The sequence below is a fragment of the Paroedura picta genome, chromosome 17, assembly GCF_049243985.1.
Source record: "Paroedura picta isolate Pp20150507F chromosome 17, Ppicta_v3.0, whole genome shotgun sequence".
NCBI classification, from domain to species: Eukaryota; Metazoa; Chordata; class Lepidosauria; order Squamata; family Gekkonidae; genus Paroedura; species Paroedura picta.
In genome coordinates, this window is record NC_135385.1 from 11,722,973 (window position 1) to 11,740,469 (window position 17,497).

Here is a 17,497-nt window from a genome sequence, read left to right on the forward strand (position 1 = left end):
GCAAAGTTTGAGTCCAAAGTTTAAGACCGGCAAAGTGTTATTCTGAGTTTAAGCTTTAGTGTGCATGCACACACAGGCTTTGTTCTCGGCTTCAGGTCACCACGGCTGCCCACCTGAATCTATTTTAATAGTGCTGTTATCAGACCGAGTTGGAGATTTGTCCAGCTGATGCATAGCTTGTCATCTAAACCAGTCTCCCATTGAATGGTTGTATCAGGGTCTTGATGAGCCGTCTTGGTGTTGTGGTTAGGAGCGTGGACTTCTAATCTGGAGAGCCAGGTTTGATTCTGCACTCCCCCACATGCAGCCAGCTGGATGACCTTGGGCTTGATGAAGCTAATGATTTTCTGCCCAAGCAGTAATATCAGGGCTCTGATATTACGAAGCAGGAATATCAGAGAAAAGCGGCATATAAGAACCAACTCTTCTTCTTCTTCAGTAATTTCAGGGCTCTCTCAGCCTCACCCACCTCACAGGGTGTCTGTTGTGGGGAGAGGAAAGGGAAGGCGAATGGAAGCCACTTTGAGCCTCCTTCAGGTAGAGAAAAGCGGCATATAAGAACCAACTCTTCTTCTTCTTCAGTAATCTCAGGGCTCTCTCAGCCTCCCCTCCCTCACAGGGTGTCTGTTGTGGGAAGAGGAAAGGGAAGGCAAATGGAAGCCGCTTTGAGGCTCCTTTGGGTAGAGAAAAGAACCAACTCTTCTTCTCCTCCTTGTAATGTCACACTTTAGTAATACACCCATTTAACTTTAGGAACTGAGGAGACATAGGCTACAGCGAATCTTGTCATAGCTGTCCATGGTGTGGGTGTGGGCATATTTGAACCTCAGGTCTGCCTGGGGAAACTTCCATATGTGTAATGTCTACAGGTGCTACTAAAATGCCTTGTACCTTTCAGTGCCAAACCAAAGTGTGACAGTATATACCAAATGTCTGATAGTGGGCAAAACAGAGCTCTGAAACCCTGGCTAAAATTGTGCTTGTTCAATATCTGCAGAGCTTTGCATTGGGCAAATAATCTTGGAAGCGTGCAGAACGAGTACTTGGTTCAACCTGTTTTTCAAAGGGTGGGACTAGAAATAAGGACATCTTGGAAGAGCTTTGCAAACTGTTCACTTCTTTAAAAAAATCCCACAGTGGTGTAAAGCGAGAACTTGTTTGAGTAAAAGTAAAGCACGTCTCGTAAGAAGGATAAAACAAATGTGTTTGTCAGTTCATCAAACAAAGCATGTTCTACTTGTGCAGTCATTATTTGAGATCATCTTAACAATAACCTGCACATAATTATTTTTTAGATCTCTATCTTGCTGCCGAACTCGGGAAGACTCTGCTGGATCGGAACACAGAGCTGGAGACGTCACTGCAGCAGATGTATGCAACCAACCAGGAGCAGCTACAAGAGATAGAGGTAAATTCAGGAAAGGGAGGATGGATAACAAACAATTTTTTTTTTTTTGCCGTCTGCCTTTCTCAATGAGGTTCAAGGCGAGTGACAAGAGGGAGACACCTGACGAACAAAGCCATAGGATCACAGCAATCTAAAATGAAGTAGAATGAGTAGTCCAAGGTCACGTAGCTGGCTGCATGTGGAAGAGCTACCACCTCTTCTAGTTTAACATTTTACAAGCAGGGCTAGTCAGTGCTTCGGGGGATTGGTTGGTGGGCAGATTCTCCGGACAGTAATACTACGCACTATGTTTATTTTGTCCCCCCCCCCCCTTCTGCTTGGTTTTTGAAATTTCTTCATTACAAAATATGTGGAGCAATATTTGTGCTTGAGAATCCGCGGTGAAGTCCTGTCTCTTTGATTGAAGGCCAAGTTAATCGGCTACAGATTAGCCCGAGATTCTGGCTGCTGTGAGAAACGTGACCCTGAATTGTGTACAGCCTGGGGTTAATAGCTTCCTAATTGATTCTTGGCGGGCAAAGGTGGTCAGCGACATGATGAGGTTAGGTTATAAACTGTTATACCTTCGGCACACAGAAGCAAGGGTGTGGAGAATTCTGAAGCACAGACTATTTGGTTACGTAGTGAGCAGGCTACATAGGAGAGCAGCCACGCTTTAAATCAAGCTATCAGACTCAAAGAGAACTAATTTGTCACTGTAACGAACTTCAGGAATGGATGATAAGGGCAACCTCTTTACTACAGATCACTAGTACTAGTAGTAATTATTGAGAGGAAGATTACTGGAGTGCACCCTGTCTGAGTACCTGCACTTCCAAAGAGGGGGGAGGTGGAGTGGAAAGGAATTTAACTTTAAGGTGTGAACTACAGGGAAAGGACTGCAATATTTTGGGTTACAAAGTCCATTGGACCAGCTGATGGGGGGAATTACCAGGAGCCGGGAGGGAAGAAGCCTGAAAAACATGTTTCTATGTCACTTGGAAGTGACGTGTGTGTGTGTGTGGGGGGGGGAGACACACTGGTTTGGGGGCAGAACTCTAGAATTAGCTTATCATAGAATTTTGCCCAAAAGCCAGAGGTCCTCCCTTTATGTCACCAACATCATCAGTATAATATTTCCGGGAGACATAGAAATGACACTGTTCCCCGAGTTTCTTGCCTGTTTTGGGAGGAGCGATTTCTTAAATCCCCGAAGGGGGTGTGGGGGTGGGAAGGTGCCAAACTGGGAGATCCCTGGCCCCAACTGGAAACCGGTAATCCTAGAAACATGAGGTTGTATAATAGGGAATTGAAACAGACACCCCAGATTGTCACCCTTAAGGTGCTTCTTGGCAAATCACCTTAAAATTAGCTGGAAAGTATTTTTGAACCGGAGATCCCTTATCCCAGGCTGTTTCACATCGGTTCTCGCCAATTAAAAAACAGCCTGTATTCCTTGAATAAAGAGGCTTATGCTGAACATTTCAGACCGATTTAAGTATGTCTGGAGCGTGTGGACATGGATTACGAGAGTCTCAAGTCATTAAAGTCCCTAGCAGGAAGTTGGTGCGTTAGAACAAACTGGAACGCCTCATCAGGTTTAAAACTAAGCTATTGTTAACCTGCGTTATTTCCAGGCTAAACCTGAACTTAGCCATATAGTTTTATTATTTCAGCCAAGCCTTTAATCTCGGTGGTGATCCGGGAGTTTAGCTTGGTAGGCACCGTGTGCAATCTTGGCTTCTTGGAAGGCCCAGCATTTGTTGCACAAATAAAGTCTTAACCTCTCTGTTATGTAACTTGGTAGTAGTAAGCGTTGAGCAGTAGTACACAGGCGTACGCTGCTCTTCAGGCCTGAGTGGCCCTGCTGAAATGATCTGAAGGTGGTCCTTGTATTGTCCCATTTTTGGTTTTAGACCACCTTCTCAGGGGGAAGCTGCGTTTTAGCAGAGTTGCTTGAGAAGACAAGGGACATATGGGTGTACCACAAGTGTTGACAGTAGAATCTTTTTGCAGTATCTTACAAAACAGGTGGAACTTCTGCGCCAGATGAACGAGCAGCATGCCAAAGTCTATGAACAGCTGGATGTCACCGTGCGAGATCTAGAAGACGCTAATCAAAAACTAGTGGTGGATAGTAGGTCTTCACAGCAAAGGATCTTAAGGTAGTACAGTCATGCAAGACTCTGCTGTCCTCTACTGCAGAATGATTAGGTCTCAGAGCTTGCTCAGTTTACCCCTCTGCCCTTGTTGTTCCACTCAGGGCCTGCTCAATTACCTCTTTGTCCCTGGTATTCTGCTCGGAATGAGACATAGGCTGGATTTTCCCTTCCACGCTGCTCTGAGCACAGAATCACATGGAGGATGAGTCTCAAATTGTTTTGATTTACTAGTATCAAAGCCCATTTTCAAAATGGGCTTTGAAAGGGGCGGCAGGCAGGAGGGCGTGAGAGGGTGGCTGCAGCTCCCTTTGGCTCGCAAAGCGGGCTAAAGGGAGTAGAAAGCCCCCCTCTGCTGGTGACAACAGGGTTTTGCGGCCTGCAGGAGGCTTCAAACTCCCCCCCCGGCTCCCTCCCAGCAGGGCCAGAATGGAGGCCGCAGCCACAAGGCTTCTAGCAGGCAAGGAGGGAGGGAGCTGGAGGGGGAGGGTCAATCAGGGTGGATCTGAACGGACAAGGTCCCGGACAGTCTCCTCCCAGGAGGCTGTTTCCCAAATATATAAGGGAGCGAAATAGTGTTAAGTATTTAGGAGTTTCTATCTGGCACCTTCACCTGAAGATCCCAGGGTGGGCCACAACAATACAGATTAAAAGTAATCTAAACTACATCGCAAACACTCTCCCTCACACCCTGGCAGGACAGCACCCAGAGGAAACTAGATATCAAAGGCCTGGGTGAAGAGGTGTGTTTTCACCAGGGGCCAAAAACCATCTAATATAGGTACCTGGTGAATCATCAGAAGGAGGCTGTTCCAGACCCTGGGGGCTGCCACAGAGAAGGCCCTCCTGCATGTCACCACCCTTAGAGGTGGAACTCCAAGAGGGCTCTCTCCTTGAGCTCTCAGTGCTCGGGCAGGTCTGTAAGGGAGAAGGTGCTCCTTCAAATAACAGGCCAAAACCATTTAGGGCTTTAGCTATTAACATCAGTGCCTTGAACGGAGCTCAGCAGCAAATAGGGACCCAGTGCACATGCGTCTGGCCAGATTTCCATCAGCAGTCGAACGGCTACATTCTGCACCAGTTCCAGCTTCTGAACAGTCTTCAAGGGTAGCCTCAGGAAGAGTGCATTACAGTAGTCTGGAGGTCAACAGAACGTGGGTCATTGTGGCCAAGTTATCCCTACCCATGACTGTTACTGCAATGCATTTCTGATCTGACCAGAAGTTCAGTGAATGGTAGTCAAATCCAAAGATTTTATGTTGGGGCCTTTGTGAGCGAACTACTGTCGATGTTCCAAACTTGATAACTTTGTGGTTACCGCCTTTTCTTCCCCTAGCCTTACTGAGACCATTGAGAGTCTTCAAACACACATCGAAGACCTCCAGAGACAAGTGGAAGAGCTGAAGAACTCTGGGCAGAGCCACGTCCACCACGAAAGACCTGAGCAGCCGAGATCAGTTCATAGTTTTTCGTGCTTAAAAGAACTGTATGACCTTCGCAAGTAAGACTCGAACTCTCATTAAGGTGGCATTTTCTGTGTTGTGGGCTTGAGACATGGGCTAATGCTGGCTTTAGGGCTTGGTTTTATGGGGATATTTTATATGTGACCCGCCTTGAGTCCACGAGGAAGGCGGGCTCTAAATTTAATAAATAAATAAGATATTTAAAGTTGGGGTAATGGAGCATGCATTTACGAGGAATGGGGAGAGGAAAGGGAAGGCAAACGTAAGCTGCTTTGAGCCTCCTTCGGGTAGGGAAAAGCGGCATATAAGAACCAACTCTTCTTCTTCTACGAGAGAATTTCAAATTTGGTCAAAGCTGTTGTCTGTCTCCCCTTTCTTAATCTTTGTAAAGTATCTATGGCAGCTGAGAAGCTAAAAAAAAAACATAAAAGCAACCAGTATAAGAACTGTATAAAAGCCGTTCTGAAATGGTTTTGTGGTTAACCTGGCTCTACCTACAAACCTGGTGTAACAAAAACTTTTCAACTTGAGATCCCTCTCAGAACGAGGCGATCTAATGCCGCCAAAGAGTTAACAGGAAGCATGGACAGATTTTGCAAAGGTCTCTGGGCCGGCCTATATTTTATCCCCTTTGGGCCAGCAAAGGGATCAAGCATGGCTTAAAGGCAGCGAGTGTTACAGCTCAATGATTCTACCCGTGTGCTAGAACTAGCCCTGCGGTCTGTGAATGTTATTGCTCTTGCTAAGAACCCCCATCCTTAAGAAGAATTTTGCTTAGATTCCTGTAGTGCATTCCTTGAACGGTCTTAATCCCGGGTGCTAGCAGTACATCCTGTACGGTAGAAGTATCAGTTAATCAAACCAAGGTTTTATCTGCCCAAAGAAAATCACCTGGTCAAATATCCAATATTCTTGTTCGGCTAACTTGCCGTGAGGATAAGATTAGCTTTATAGGGTCAAAATACAGCCAGCTCCTTGACTTTGGCCATCTGCCAGCAATTAATGAACATATTACCTAATGTGACTAATGTGGGTCTTTGGGGGAGGTTGTACTAATGTGTGTCTTTTGGGGGGGATGTCTCTTTGCAGGTATTTTGTTTACGATCACATTTTCGCCGAGAAAATTGCATCTCTCGATACGCAGCTGAGCCCGGTCGAGGAAGAGAACCAGGACTTGAAGAAGGCCGTGACTCTCCTGCAAGCCCAGCTCGAGGTGGAGAAAGAGAAACGGGTCACCATGGAGGAGGAGTACAGCCTCGTGCTGAAGGAGAACTGTGACCTTGAGCAGCGACTGGCGGACGTCGACCTCTACCGCAGCCGGGCCGAGGAGCTTGAGATCGAAGTGGCCGAAATGAGGCAGATATTTCAGTGTGGGAAGCCCCTCATTAGTGGGGTGGAGAAACTCATCCCGGAGGCTTTCTTTGTCTCCTTGAAAGAATCCCTGGAGAAGGAGCTGAGCCGGTGCTCTTCCAACGGGATGTCTTTGACCGTCCCTGAGCTTGACAAGAGGACTCTGAAAAGAAGCAGCAGTGAGACCTTCTTGGGCAGCACCCTGGGTGGAGACCTCCTAAGAGGCCACGAGGAGACCTGCATCCGGAGGGCCGAAGCCGTGAAGCAAAGGGGCATCTCTCTGCTGAACGAGGTGGACGCCCAGTACAACGCTTTGAAAGTCAAGTACGAGGACCTCCTGAAGAAATGTCTGACGGACGAGGAGTCCGTGAAGCACAAGGCCGTGCAGACCTCGAAGCAGCATTCCAAAGAGGCCGGCCCGAGCAACGCCGTGGCCTTGGACCCGCCCGTGAGGGAACTGGACGGCACCAGTGCCGATCTGGCCAGCCTCACCGGTAATGCTCCGCCCGAGTACAAACTCCTCTTTAAGGAAATCTTCAGCTGCATCAAGAAAACCAAGCGGGAAATAGATGAGCACAGGGCAAAGTATCCCACGCTCTCCTCTCAGCCATAGGGTCCTTTGTGTTACGTGCAGCTTCACAAGAGCTTCTTGTGGGCAATATGAAGCGTGGTGTTGAATGTCGGCATTCTAGAATGAATGTAGGCTGTTTGTTTGGTTTTTCTTCTCTTGTTGGGTCTTACATGTGCGTTTTGCGGAGGCAGAGTTTGCTTCTTCCGCGGGAGGGAAAACTGACTTGCTCGGAAGGAGTCACTAAGGATGATAAAATGGCAAATTCATGTTACGCTGTTGGGTGAGCCTCTCTAGTGCGTGGGATCGACTTCTGTCTGAAAACATGAGAACCAAGGAAAATGTGTGTTCCGCTATTCCTGGGTTAGATTGTTCTCTCAGGTCATTCTTGTGGCCAAAATATCGAGTAGAAACTGCCGTAGCCACCGAACACCGTAACTGTAAAATTAAATTACGATCTCTGCAGAAAGCTACCCATATTTGAAGAAGTTGTGATTGTAACTAGGCTATTTTCCCCCCTCAGAAACTGGTGACCATGATAGAGAGCTTGTAAGTCCAAACGCCTCCATTACTGACTGTTTTTTTAATATGTTGTTCCTGAAAAGCCAGTCCGGCCTATAAGGGAGATGGTTTTTAGAAAGTGCTGGAGGAGGGGGAGGTCCTTTGATAGCGTTTTCAGCCTTGTGAGTGTGGAAAGGGTCCTTTCAAGGGAGGAGTGAGGATTTTAAAGGGCTTCTGGATTTTGGAAGCTCTTGCTTTCTCATGCTGCGTGCGCCGGCAGCATCTGTTTATTCTCTGCATGCCTGAACTACTATGTCGAGCAAGGAGTTTCTAAGCTTGGATCCATTTTAGTAGGAAATATTCAAGTTGCCGCACAGTGAACTTAAACCCAGACAATAACGTCTCCTGATGCTTTAGTGCAACCTGGGGGTGCCTGACAGCAGTCGCCACCACCTGTGGCTTAAGCCAGCAACCGTCCATGACGTGACATTCCCTCTGGTGTCGCAGGTGTCCTGTCTGCAGTGTGAACAGCTTTGATGGGTCGTATGATGTTTAGGAAACTGTGTCAGAAGGCCGAACAATGAAAAGCTGTACAGATTGAGAAGGCAGAGCAAGATTGGCCCTGTTGGGTAATTCCAGTTTAAATTCCCGGGCGCAGGGGGTGACACGAGGTGGTACCGAGAGTTCTTTAAAGTAGGGGAAGAGAATACAAGCGAGGCTAAGGAATGGGGTCGCAGACAGCAGCACTTGGAAAAGTAATGTATTGCAGCTTTAATTTAGTCCAGGAGTGGCCACAAATTGTGGCTCTTCAGATATCCGTGGACTACAATTCCCATGAGCCCGTTGCTCATGGGAATTGTAGTCCATGGACATCTGGAGAGCCACAGTTTGTGGCCATCCCTGATTTCACCGCTATGGCCCACTTGTCTGCCTTATATACCGAATATACAGTGGGGACTACGTGTCCTGACAAGTTTTCAACGTACGGAAACACATTCCACAAAAGTGCATATTTAAACTTATTTAAGAAGTTGTGAGCTGTTGTGAATATTTTGTGTAAAGCTGATGTCTTCGGCGACTACTTGAGGTCTGCCACTTTCTGGTCTCTCTGCACAACAAGCATGAGAGCAACGAGGACTGGGGGAGGGAGGGGGGTCTGATTGCATTATCTGGACCCACAAGTTTAGGAGATGGGATTGAGGAGAGACCAGAAGTGAATTTAGCTTTCGATCCTATAAGCAACATGTAAAGGAACCGTGGTTTGTTTGTGATCTGTATGCCGTTAACAGGGCATACAAAAATTGCAATTTACAAAAACCATTTAAGAATCGAAGCATTTAAAAAAGAAAGGGCCAACCCCAGATTCTTCTCTCCATGGTGTTCAGGTCTGATCTTCTAAGCATTGCCTGAAGGAAGCACGTGGTTAGACTAACTTTGACCTGGGGTGGAGTCTTGTGTTCTCTGAAACTTTGGCTTTTATTGCCTGTTAGCTCATGCACCACCTCGAATGCGCATTACAAGCACTGCAGAGAGACTATTATGTTTCCTGTTGCTCTCCGCATGTGCTCAACATCAACTTCTTCCCAGAAAATGTACAGTCAGGGGACACCAGATATGTTTAGACGGCCTCACAGTGCAGGCCTGATCAGACCGTACATAATGGCCTGAAGGATTTGCTGTCCGCATCTTACATTTTATTGGCCTGCATAGTTGTGACCTCACAAGCTTGTGTACTGTTCTGTGTCTTTTTAGTTTACCTAATAAAAGCTATTACATGCATTTTGGTCCTGCTTCTGGATTTTTGACTGCAGTACTTAAGCAAGGTCATTATTGTCTATTCTGGACAATCTCTACTATACTGAGAGATGCCTTTAGTGCAGGGGTAGTCAACCTGTGGTCCTCCAGATGTCTGTGGACTACAATTCCCATGAGCCCCTGCCAGCAAACTGGCAGGGGCTCATGGGAATTGTAGTCCACGGACATCTGGAGGACCACAGGTTTGACTACCCCTGCTTTAGTGGACATGCCGATAGAAAGAACAGAGTCCTTTGGGATGTGTTTTGAGAAGACTTTTATGGATGCCAGGACAGATCTTGAAAGGTCCACAGACTACAATTCCCATGAGCCCCTGCCAGCACAGCTGGAGAGCCACCGTTTGGCCACTCCTGCCAGACCAAAATAATCAGTGGGTTCCTAATGAAATTGAGTGTGGCCTTCACCCTATAAAATAAAACGATTAAGCTCAGAAGCTTGTTCTTTGGCCACATTACGAGGAGATGCATCGACCCCGATGAAGGAAGCCATGGCGGAGGTGACTGCTAACAGGACCTTGGAGGTTGGCTCTAAGTCAGAGGTGGCATGACGTAAATATGTCAATCCCACAGTTGACTTCTGACCACCTGAAAATTCTTTAGCGGCTTTTTTACGAAGCTTGACAACATTCCCACAGGTGATCAGCAAGCAACAGATTTGGAGATTCTTAACCCACACTCACTGAACACACGCAGCGAGAGACAGGGAAACCAAGGGCAGGTGGAATAATTTGGTTTGTCACAGGTAAAAAAGCCTGAATCGAAAACTAACAGTTGAACTGGATCTCCATCCCCTGTGAAGGTCTCCAGCGCTTACAAGTAGTTGTGTTTACTGCCAGGGGAATGGGTTGCAGGCTTGTTTTGCCTTGCTTTCATCTAGATCAGGGGTAGTCAAACTGCGGCCCTCCAGATGTCCATGGACTACAATTCCCAGGAGCCCCTGCCAGCGAATGCTGGCAGGGGCTCCTGGGAATTGTAGTCCATGGACATCTGGAGGGCCGCAGTTTGACTACCCCTGATCTAGATCCTATCAGGTGAAAAGCACCACTCAAAGCTTCCCACCCTCAGAGGAATCAAGTTCTAACTTACCAGGAAGTGTATAGGCAAAGGATGCTTCAATTCACAGCAAAATACATTCCGGCTCTGCAAATGTAAACTTGCAATTTATTGGCATTAGTTACAAAAGAAAACGTTAGGCCATGATCTTCTGTCGCGTCGGGGAATAGATCTGTCATCAAACGAAAAAGAACAGCAAAATATATTCAGTGTCCCTAATCTATTGTAGTGGTGCGTGAAAAGTTCAATTTTTGTTCTTGCTATTCGCAGGGTGGCGTTTTCGCACGCTGTGCCTAGGAAAAGGGGGGCGGAGTGGTGTCTTTGTCCAAAATTTCTTCCCGACATCCACCCACAAGGCTGTGCGTCCGTCAGGCTCCGCCCCAAGCTGGGAGGAAGGAGTCTTTGCAGTCCGTTTCTTCCTTTTCAAAAAATCCTCCTCCAGGGACAGAGCTGGCCTTTTGTCACGAGGGCTGCTGTTGCACTGTTCCTTTAAGATACCACATCCCTCCCTGGCTTACGCAGCAATCCTGGAAAAAAAACAAACAAGTGAAACGGTTATGCAGGGTAATCTTAATACTGCCCTTCCCACTAGAATTAAGGTCACGGAAGAAAGACCAAACAGGCAGGGGTGGAGAGCCCTTCCTTGTGAGCACTAAGAACCATGATGCTAACATTCCCAGTTGCATGATGTCTATTATTTCTTTTCAAAGGGGAATAAACTGGTTACCTTTGCATGCTCCCAGGTTAGAGGCTTGAATTGCTCACGGGTAGGAAAGAATCAGAAAATGGTTCAATTGTTTCCTGCAGCCTCTCTCAGCTTTCTCAGTGGCTGTAGCAAACACAGAGTTTGCTTTGCTTGCTCTTGAGCTTAAGAACCACCCATCTGACCCCAAGGACACCCCGTTCTCCTGTGGCCTTCTTTCTCCCTCTCCCAAGAGGTAGCTATTTCCAAAACAACAACCAGGTGAGCAAGGCTGCATGGTTTCCAGTTGTGCCAATGTCTTCAACAGCAGGGGTAGTCAACCTCTGGTCCTCCAGATGTCCATGGACTACAATTCCCATGAGCCTGTAGTCCATGAACATCTGGAGGACCACAGGTTTGACTACCCCTGTTCTACAGCATTGAGGCACCAGCGGGATCTCCAGGCAGCAGCTACGGGAAGACCAGCTGGCGTTCCCCACCACCTCCCACGGAAAACTCCAAACGGCACCTTAAAGCAGCTAACTACCTGGCTGGAAGCGTCATCAGGGACAAAAGTGCAAACCCCCTAATTGGTGCAATTAACTAATTAGCAGTCTGAGTACAGGATTTACAGATAAAACACAGACTGTGGAATCACAGCCAACCATCTGGGCTGCGCCAGCCAAGCTAGCTGCGAATTCCAGGGCCTGAGTCGAGCGCCATACAGCGCCAGAGAGCCCTGGGGCTTTCAGTCGGGGAGAAAACGAGGTTTTTAGAATCCTAGAGTTAGAAGGGGCCCTACAGGCCCTTCAGTCCAACCCCCTGCTCCAGTCGTCACTTCTGTGAACTGATGAGATCGGGCATAATAGAGGTTTATAAAATTATTCATGGGGAGGAGAACGTGCTTTAGGATGCTCTGGGCTGATCCTGCATTGAGCAGGGGGTTGGACTAGATGGCCTCTATGGCCCCTTCCAACTCTATGATTCTATGAGCAACTAAGCTGTGGCCTTTAATGCCCAGAGTGACGGCCACCAGCACCTCTAATCGGGCAAGCCGGGTTTGATTCCCTGCCCCTCCGCGTGCAGCCGGCTGGGTGACCCGGGGCTAGTCGCAGTCCTGCTGGATCAGTTCTCTCAGAGCTCTCTCGGCCCCGCCTACTCCACAGGTGCGTCTGTTCTGGGGATTGTAAGCCGTTTTGAGACTCCTCCGGGTAGTGACAACTGGGGGTCTGAAAACCAACTCTTCATCGAAATCATCGGCCATCCGTGCACTGTCGACGCAGAATTCCCGAGCACCGCCACGGATCAGGGACTTGGCCCAACGCCTCAAGGTTTGCTCAACTGGCCAAAACTGGCCTGAAAACTCCCTATTTCTCGCATGTTATATCCCAGGCCCTGCGGCGAAGCTATGCTGCAAACTAGGGCGTTGGATTCAAAACAGAGAAGGGAACTCCCGTGGGAAGCACCCCAGGCAAACAGCTCTGACAATCGCATCATGTATCTCTAGATGAGCACACCAAGACATGCGCGTGCAACTTCGCAATGCAATTAAACCCCGAAAAATCTTATCGGTTTTGGATCTCCATGCAGCAGAGGTCTGTCTTCTGCTGTGCAACCTGAGCCGGGGAGACGCTCCAGGCCTCCTATGACCTTTCCCCTCCGCCATTCATCCCAGCTCACCCCCTTTCCCTTCCCTCTTCGCGCACAAGAGGAAACAGTAATCAGGCACCCCGTTTTTAAGCCCTCTGGATTTCCAGCTCTCCCCTACGCTTGGACCACCTGGGGAAGCGTTGTTCAACACACCACCGTCAGCACTAGAGCAGCGGTCCCCAACACGGTGCCAGAGGACACAATCCTGCCTGCAAACACCTTTCTTGGGGGCCCAGCGGGTGTTTTCAGAAAGCGTTTGCCAAACAAGGCTTCTGCTCGGCCAGAGGAGGTTTGATCGGCTGGGCAGATTTTCGAAAAGGATCTTTGCTGTGAGACAGAAAGTCAGCTGTAGCAGCCCTTTAGGGCAGGGGTAGTCAACCTGCGGCCCTCCAGATGTTCATGGACTACAATTCCCATGAGCCCCTGCCAGCAACGCTGGCAGGGGCTCATGGGAATTGTAGTCCATGAACATCTGGAGGGCCGCAGGTTGACTTACCCCTGCTTTAGTGGCTGGCTTTGCCTCCTGCTGTTGACCCTTATTGGCTGTGCCCGCCATGCAGTGTCAAAAATATCAGTAGCAGGGCCTTTTTAGCAGGGGCACTGCAACTCTGAATTTTCCTCCATACAAGGTTTCCTAAACGCCACCCCTTCTAAAAGACTCTGAGAAGCATTCTTTTCCCAGTGAGCTTTCCGCTCAAATTTATGTACATTATATACTGGCGGGGCAAGATACTTCTGGTTTCTATTTTTGAATATAGGAAGCTGTGGTTTTTCCTAGGTTATTGTTTCCACTCCTTAAGTGCTTTAATCATGGTTACTGATTAAAGCCACTGGACAGGGGGGAATTTTGGAAGAAAGCTGGACCAAAATGCTTCTTTTTTTCCGGGGAGGGGGGAATAAACACTCTTCAATGGGAACTTTGCAGCCCTGTTTCTAGAGAAAGCACCGTGCCAAATTTCACCTTCAGCACTTTATCCACTTCCTGCTTATCGACATCCTCGCCGAATTCCCTGGCCAGCCGATTCTGGATGATGTTCCTACGCACTCGGTAGTTTTTGGAGAAAACGTCCAGCAAAATCTGCCGATGCTTGAAGAGAGAGAGAGAGAGAAAGATACAAATTCAGGTTTGCACGTACGCTGAGAGAGAGGTAAAACCGTGAAGTGTGTAGGTCAGGGGTAGTCAAACTGCGGCCCTCCAGATGTCCATGGACTACAATTCCCAGGAGCCCCTGCCAGCGAATGCTGGCAGGGGCTCATGGGAATTGTAGCCCATGGACATCTGGAGGGCCGCAGTTTGACTACCCCTGGTGTAGGTGGTGAAATAAGCCTTGGCATGAATTAAGCCTCTCCCAGCCTACTACTTGAATCTCTCTTGGCCTCTTGTGCAAATTCAAGACATAAAGTTCACAGTGGAATCACTGCATGTTGCTTTCGCTTAAGGACACTTCTGCCCAATTTCCAGGGGTTACTCTTCATTCTTCCATGCTAGAGATTTATTTTTAAAAACTTTTAAAGTTCCAAAACTTCCGTCCTTGAAAGGAAGCACCCCCACCGCCTCTCTGTAAGAGTCTCTGTTCTAGCTGAGCAGCTGCCTCTGAAAGTCTGTGATGCCAACACCGGCAATAATATGAGGGGACCACTGAGGAGCATCGAAGGGAGCCCTGGGCTTTTTTTGGAGAGGGGAGGGGGCTTGCTTTTGTAGATGGGAGCTTTCTTTTCAAACTATTGTGCCAGAAAAGATCAGCTGACCTGGAGCCCCCAAAACAGGGAGCCTTGTAGGTTGGAAGCTTTAAGCGAGGCCCACCAATTGCAATTAGCTACATGACACCCAGGTGGAACCTCCATGACCAGAGGCAGTATACTAGGGGAGACCTATGTGTCCTTGCTTGGCCACTTGGGGAAACAGAGCTCTACTAGACTGACCACCTTTCTTACGTTCAAGGATGGAAAGCTTCAGATATGGCAAGTCCAGTTCAATGAACGAAGAAAGGTAGGATTCAAAGTATCATTAAATTCACCTTTGCAAAAAAAAAAAAAAATACACTGGCTATCACATCTACCCTGAAGTGCTGGTTTTTTTGTACCCTGGTTTTTACTACCCGAAGGAGCCTCAAAGCAGCTTACAATCTCCTTCCCTTCCTCTCCCCACAGCAGACACCCTGTGAGAGAGGTGAGGCTGAGAGAGCCCTGAGATTACTGAAGAAGAAGAAGAGTCAGTTCTTATATGCCGCTTTTCTCTACTTGAAGAAGTCTCAAAGCAGCTTACAATCTCCTTCCCTTCCTCTCCCCGCAGCAGACACCCTGTGAGGGAGGTGAGGCTGAGAGAGCTCTAAGAGAACTGCGACTGGCCCAAGGTCACCCAGCTGGCTGCAGGTGGAGGAGTGAGGACTCAAACCCAGTTCTCCAGCTTAGAGGCCGCCGTGCTTCCTCTCAGATCCTTCCTCCTGAAAGAGCTCATAGGGGTGAAGCATACAGGGGCATGCCAGAGAGATTGCTCCTTTGGGCTTTTGGTACTTAAGCAGCTTCCTTGCAAAGCACAAGGCCAGGAAACTGTTGGTTTAAAAAGGCCAGGCAGCTTTCAGGTTCTTAATCCAGTAATTCGGCACGCCAGACGGCTGTTCTTAAATAACCTCGTATTTACCGGCAAGGAGCTCAACAAGATCTCCGATTCTGTTAAGAAGCTCTGTTAGTCTACGGGGGGCCAAGAGAACGCAAACAAGAGGCCATCAAGCCGTTCAGATTTATATACTGACTGTCTAGAGCAGGGGTAGTCAAACTGCGGCCCTCCAGATGTCCATGGACTACAATTCCCAGGAGCCCCTGCCAGCATTTGCTGGCAGGGGCTTCTGGGAATTGCAGTCCAGGGACATCTGGAGGGCCGCAGTTTGACTACCCCTGGTCTAGAGCAGGGGTGGCCAAACTGGGGCTCTCCAGATGTCCGTGGACTACAATTCCCATGAGCCCCCTGCCAGTGAAGCAACTCCACCAATCCACCACCAACTATGCCTGGCAGATGGAAAAATTGATACCGCAGAGCAGCAAAAAATGTACAGGTGCACATATGTGTGCAGAGTTAGGGCTTTCCATCGATCAGGGCTCGAGTCCACTTAGCTTTGTTAAAATTTTGGACAAAACATAGGAAAAACACGACCAGTTTAATATTCAAGCCATGTTTTGAGCTAACCTTGAATATTGAACCTTTTCAACTTGCCCGCTCTGATAAAATACAATCATGGTATTCCATCCCAGATGATTTCTTAAGAGCACATGTTGATGGGTCTAATCCGAGAGACTGGATCTTTTATAGTGATGCCAGATTGGACAGACAAACAATGATAAAATCTAATGTTTCCCCCTTTGTTTAAACTATTCAAAAAAGTCCATCTCAGATCTGACTATTTTAGTAACCATTTCTATACAAAAACTTCGAATGGCATTTGCACATTTACGCTTTCAGGTTCTGCCATCAGCCCTAAGGCTGTTTTTCTGGTGTACCTTTTGTCCTTCGCCTATGGCAGGGGTAGTCAAACTGCGGCCCTCCAGATGTCCATGGACTACAATTCCCACGAGCCCCTGCCAGAAATTGGACATCTGGAGGGCCGCAGTTTGACTAACCCTGGCCTATGGAGAACCTGCTGCTGAAGACCTCTATCACTGTTAATTAGTGATAACATTTCACTATTTGCATCAGCAGCAAGGAAAATTCGAGCCAAATTTAAACCACAAGAGAGCTAGAGACCCGAATTCTTATTGTCTTTCATTATCTATGGACTACTGCATATATAGTTCTAATTCTTTTACTGGTTTTTAATATCAACTGAGATGAGATTGCTGGCATTTTAATGGCCTGTAGCTGGAAACAATAAAGTCTTAGACATACATATATAAATAAATAAAAGTTAGTATCATGGTCAGGTGGAATAGATAGGAGTCCTGGTCCCAGGGAGGCTGCTAAAAAATGGAGGGAGCCAGGAATGCTAATCAGCCCAACCACAAAACCCATCCCAAATTCCCTGATGGAAAGCCATACGTCACGCCACCCCAAATGGGCTAGGCCAGGGGTAGTCCAACTGCGGCCCTCCAGATGTCCATGGACTACAATTCCCAGGAGCCCCTGCCAGCGTTAGCTGGCAGGGGATCTTGGGAATTGTAGTCCATGGACATCTGGAGGGCCGCAGTTTAACTACCCCTGCGTGCCGTTAGCAGAAGGGATGTGACCCAATCTAGAAGAGAAGAACCGTTCCGGCCACATGCTTACCTGATCGTGGGCGTCACCCGCTTCCCAAAGGGCAAAAACCTTTTGTTCGTCCGGCAACGCGGCCGTCTGTGGAGGAAACTGGAGACAGGTTGCAGCGGTCAGAGGAGTGCTGGTTTTATGACGCGCATTTTAAATGCATCCATAAAAGCAGGCTTTGTATAGAAGAATTCAATGAGGTTTCCCTTAAACGGCCCATCCTTTTGGCATTCCGCATGGCCTTCAAAACAGAGCTCACCTGCCAGGTGTACGGTTGAGGTCGGGGCAGTGGGGGAAGATCTATGCCCCCCCCCTTCCAGTGTAAAAGCTGCAACTCTGGTTACTTTGTCTCCCCCTCCTCTTCCTTCTAGAGGCAGGGGTGTGGTGGGGATGGGGGCTTTCCGTCATGTTGGGTTTGGTTGGTTTATTGCATCTATTTTTGTGTCCATTCTAATGGGGTTTTAATGGGCTTTTAACTCATCTGGAACAAGTTAGGTCTTTGGATGTTAGGATATAACTCACGGGTGTGTGACCTGTGAAAAAAAACTATTTTTATTTTTAATACTTTTCTATATTTGCGCTCCATGAATAAAATCCAAATAAAATACGTTCATCTATATCTATATATTATATAAA

At 47.9% G+C, this 17,497-nt stretch overlaps 2 protein-coding genes across 3 annotated transcripts in view; one reads left to right on the forward strand and one right to left on the reverse strand.

Annotated features, from left to right (window-relative positions):
• The window catches only part of CDR2 (cerebellar degeneration related protein 2), a 17,860-nt gene extending 8,653 nt beyond the window's left edge, over nt 1-9,207 (forward strand). For both annotated transcript variants that reach the window (XM_077317133.1, XM_077317132.1), the window contains exons 2-5: nt 1,296-1,408; nt 3,404-3,552; nt 4,883-5,047; nt 6,099-9,207. In XM_077317133.1, the coding sequence (XP_077173248.1) occupies nt 1,370-1,408; nt 3,404-3,552; nt 4,883-5,047; nt 6,099-6,972 (1,227 nt within the window). In that variant the 5' untranslated portion in view covers nt 1,296-1,369 and the 3' untranslated portion in view covers nt 6,973-9,207. The remainder of the gene's footprint in view (nt 1-1,295; nt 1,409-3,403; nt 3,553-4,882; nt 5,048-6,098) is intronic.
• A 1,179-nt stretch (nt 9,208-10,386) lies between these two features.
• Nucleotides 10,387-17,497, reverse strand: part of POLR3E (RNA polymerase III subunit E) — a 30,809-nt gene continuing 23,698 nt past the window's right edge. Inside the window, exons 20-22 of the mRNA XM_077316362.1 lie at nt 16,886-16,963; nt 13,589-13,714; nt 10,387-10,822 (exon numbers count right to left, since the gene is read on the reverse strand). Coding sequence (XP_077172477.1) covers nt 10,757-10,822; nt 13,589-13,714; nt 16,886-16,963 — 270 coding nt within the window. The 3' untranslated portion in view covers nt 10,387-10,756. The remainder of the gene's footprint in view (nt 10,823-13,588; nt 13,715-16,885; nt 16,964-17,497) is intronic.